Source organism: Cebus imitator, unplaced genomic scaffold (genome assembly GCF_001604975.1).
Source record: "Cebus imitator isolate Cc_AM_T3 unplaced genomic scaffold, Cebus_imitator-1.0 Scaffold967, whole genome shotgun sequence".
Lineage (NCBI taxonomy): Eukaryota > Metazoa > Chordata > Mammalia > Primates > Cebidae > Cebus > Cebus imitator.
This window is the reverse complement of record NW_016108282.1, coordinates 71,261-75,412: the sequence shown is the minus strand read 5'-3', so window position 1 is coordinate 75,412 and position 4,152 is coordinate 71,261. Positions and strand designations below refer to the sequence as shown.

Genomic DNA, 4,152 nt, shown 5'->3' with positions numbered 1-4,152 from the left:
TGGCCGTGATACAGGAGGATGGAGAGACCTGTGGGTCACCATGGCCGTGATACAGGAGGATGGAGAGACCTGTGGGATGACACCCAGCATGTGGCACATATACCAGAGACCCAAAAGGAAGACAGAGCGGGAAATCAGAAAAATTTGAGAAATATTCTCCCAGAAACTGAACTGTAAGGAAGAAAAAGAAAACAAACATTTTCAGAAATAACGGTCAAGGCTTCAAAATCTGTTAAAATGCACCCGCCCTCAGGCTGACGTCACTCAGTTCAGAAGACTAGACCCAGGTACATCACAAACTGTCAAAGTCCGAAAAATACAAGAAAAACACGTATATGGTCCAAAGAGATTTCATATTTATAGGGTCCAGCCCTATAGGGTCCTCTGAGCCCCTCCCTGCAGGTGCAGAGACGAGAAACCGTAGAAATAAGAGACACAGACACAGAGAGAGGGACGGGAGTTCGGGGTCCACTGCCAGCCGAAGCGCGGGGACCTGCAGTGGCCCCCACCGCCTGGATGCTCTGACTTAATTTACTGAGTACAAAGCAGGGGGCGGGGAAGGTCGGGGCGGTAACAGTGGCCGGTGACAGGTCACGTAAATCTCGTGTCTTGGAGACGGGGGCCCAGGACTTCCACGTAGCCGAGATCAGGAGAAAACCGAATGCGTCAGCGCTCTTCATGTATTTGTCAGAAATACCAAGGACACTAAGATTACGTTACTATTATTAATTATCTTCTGAGAAGAAGAGGAACCAGGTGCAGACGCAGGGCGTGTGAGTGGACGTGGAACGTGGCTGCTGAGGCCGGCCTCACGTGGAGGCAGTGGAGCCCCGGGGGTCCGAGGGTCTCCCCGACAGCCGTCAGGCCACGGCGGGAGCTTGTGGGAGCGGAGTCTTCTCCTGACTTCCCCAGGAAGGAGGCGTCTCGGCCACTTTGGACGCCTCCTCCCCCAGCTGGCTAACAGCGGGCGCGTCCCCAGCGCGGGCACATACATAGCTGAGGTGCCCTCCGGCAGCCCTGTGCGGGCGTGACAGAGGGCTTAGGGCATCGTGACTTAGGGACACTTTGTTCACAGTGTCACCGCAGTTCCACGCTTCATAACCCGAGAGTCACTAGCAGGATTAAAGGTTATATTGAGTGTATATCTTTAGAGGTAACTGTAGATTATATATGATTATATGAAGGAATAGCTATGTGCCTACCTTTCTAATTCTCTTCTAAATCAGTATTTACTTGGGAACAGGCTGAGGCTCCAGACCCTTGCCAGGGCACTTTCAGGGTTCCCCCTACATATATTAAGGGAAACAGAAAAATGAGAAAATTCCTCATCAGACAATAGAGAGCAGGCGTGAACAGAACTTTAACACGCCAAAAGAAAAACATTGTCCACTCAGAATTCTGTATCCTGTAAAAATCTACTTCAGAAGAGGAGGAGGAGCCGGGTGTGTTGCTCACGCCTGTAACCCCAGTGGTTGGAAACCAGCCTGACCAACATGGAGAAACCCTGTCTCTACTTAAAACTGCAAAGCTTAGCCAGGTGTGGTGACATGCACCTGTAGTCCCAGCTACTCGGGAGGCTGAGGCAGGAGAATCACTTGAACCCGGGAGGCGGAGGCTGCGGTGAGCCGAGATTGCGCCGCTGCACTCCAGCCTGGGCAACAAGAGGGAGACTCCATCTCAAAAAAAGAAATAGGCCGTGAGCCACAAAAAGATATGGAGGAGCCTGAAATGAACATGGAAGAGGCCGGCCTCAAAGACTACACAGTGTCCGTGTCCACCACAGAACGTCCTCGTCCAACTTCTCAAAACCAGCGGGAGCGAAACGTTGTCAAAGCTGGCAGAGGAAAAAACCAAGAGAGGACTGAAGGTTTCCCGCGGGAGGCAGGGCGGGCCAGAAGACAGAACGCCTTCCCAGTCTGAAGCAAAATGTAAACCGGGGCCAGGCGCGGTGGCTCACACCTGTAATCCCAGCACTTTGGGAGGCCGAGGTGGGTGGATCACGCGGTCAGGAGTTCAAGACCAGCCTGGCCAACATGATAAAACCCTGTCTCTACTAAAAAAATACAAACACTAGCTGGGCATGGTGGCGCATGCCCGTAATCCCAGCTGCTTGGGAGGCTAGGGTAGGAGAATCGCTGGAACCCGGGAGGCGGAGGCTGCAGTGAGCCAAGACTGGGCCACTGCACCCCAGCCTGGGCTACAGAGCGAGACTCCACCTCGAAAAAAAAGAAAACTGCTCCACAGCCCACCCCCACACGTCCAGGCTGCCCAGCGGCTGGCACTGGGTCTCACAGCTCATGGCGCTGGCTCACCGGAGACCCGACTCCCATAACCATCACACAAGTGGTCCTGGCCCCTCTCCTTTCCAATCCTCCCTCAGGCCAACCCAATCACCTCCCAACTGGGGGCAGCCCCTCACATGCTCACGGAGGCCTCCACACACGCCGTCAGCCTGCCCGCGTCGCCCTCACTGACGTGGAGATGCCAACACGGTCTGAACAGCCCCTGCAGAGCCGTGAACAACGCAGACCTCCAGTGGCTTCCACACCAAGAACAAAACTGGCCTCCTGACCCGCGGTGCGCACGCGCCCCGTGCCTGCCCTCTGTGCCCGCAGCCTCTGGGAGCCCAGGCCTGTCACCTCCGTGTCTGCCGTGGTAACTGCCAGGACTCCGCTGAATTTTGGCAAAGCAGGCCCATCCTCCTTCAGGCTCAGCTCAAATGTCACTTCCCGGGCACTGCCCTGACCACCACTCGGCAGACGTGGGCCCCCCACACGCACCCCGGCGTCGTGCCCACATTCCCCTTATGGAGCGCGGATGCACGGCCCACCACGCCGTCCCCTCACTGGACCCCTGCCTGCGTGGATCACAGCTTACCCCAGATCGTAGAACAGACGCACGGGCCCGAGGCAGGGGATGAGGACACCCGCCATCCCGGCCCCACCCAGTCCACCAGACGGCGCCCTGGGCTTCAAATCAAGTTTAATAAATAAAACAGCAAGGGGGGTTCAAGGCAGTTATCACTTCACAGTGTGGTCCTTGGTGGGGGTGAGGGTGGTCGAGTCCACTCGGAAAGGTGCTCGGGCACAAGAGGCCGACGGCACCCGCCCACGGAGGACCCCACTCCAACGTGTAAACAGACAGACGGGGGCGGGGAGGACAGGACTCCGAGCCAGCGTGCGGGGCGCGCCCACAGAAGAAAAGCCTGCAGGGCTGGGCAAGCGGGCTGGAGTCGGGCCCGCGTGGCAGCGAGGGCGGCGGCTCCTCTGGGGGCCCTGCCTTGGTACCGGGGGAGGGCAGAAACGGGGTGTGAGCCACCTGTCTCCTCAAACCCACGTCTGGGGTTGCTGAGGGGCCCCCACCCCAACCTCTCAGGATCGGGGAGCAGGGATGGAGGGGAGGAGGCAGGTGGGGGTGTAAAGTGCGGCTTTTCCTGAAGTGGAGACGACGGGGTGGGTGGCGAGGCTGGGGGGCGCCGGACAGCGAGGTATATGGCTCTGTGCCCCACAGGGTTGGCACTGAGAAGCAGCTGCCCGTGCACGACCCCCCGGCTGGGGCAGCCCGCGGCCCTGCCAGGTGTGGAGACGGAGCCGAGCAGGGAGCTGAGGGCGCCCCGGCGGAGGCTGCTGGTGCGGGGCGGGGCGTCCTGCCGTCTCCCCACCGGGGCAGCGGCCCCTTCTCTCGCCTCTGCTGGCTGGAGGGGACTAGGCGTCCGGCTCTGCCCGGTGTCCCCAGGGCCGGGTCTTTCTGTCCCTGGCCGCCGGATGGACCCCACGTGCAGGCAGCAGCCTGGACCCGGACAGCAGTGCCGGGCGCTGACGGTGCTGGGTGTGGCCCTGGGTCCAGTCTGTGTGGTCCGGCGCAGGGGCTCACGGCCCAGCCCCTCATCCCAGTCCCGACGTGTTCTGAAGCAGAGGAGGTGCTGCCCCAAGGCCTGAGAGGGGGGAAGGGGTCAGAAGACCGACCGAGGCGGGCCAGCAGCAGCACCAAGTCCAGTCTGGGCCACACACGCCCGCCCAGGGCCAGGAATCAACAGGTCATCACGTTACAGCTGCAGGGGAGACCAAGAGAGAAGCAGAGTCAGTGAGGCCCACATGTCCACACGGCCTGGTGCCGGGGGCTGACTGAGCCTCCCGGCCTTGCCCCCACCCA

The 4,152-nt window shown here is 59.6% G+C and overlaps 1 protein-coding gene across 7 annotated transcripts in view; it reads right to left on the bottom strand.

Annotated features, from left to right (window-relative positions):
- Positions 1-2,965: 2,965 nt before the first annotated feature.
- MIER2 (MIER family member 2) overlaps positions 2,966-4,152 on the bottom strand; it is a 40,495-nt gene continuing 39,308 nt past the window's right edge. For all 7 annotated transcript variants that reach the window (XM_017521140.2, XM_037735797.1, XM_037735796.1 and 4 more), the window contains one exon: positions 2,966-4,051. In XM_017521140.2, the coding sequence (XP_017376629.1) occupies positions 4,030-4,051 (22 nt within the window). In that variant the 3' untranslated portion in view covers positions 2,966-4,029. The remainder of the gene's footprint in view (positions 4,052-4,152) is intronic.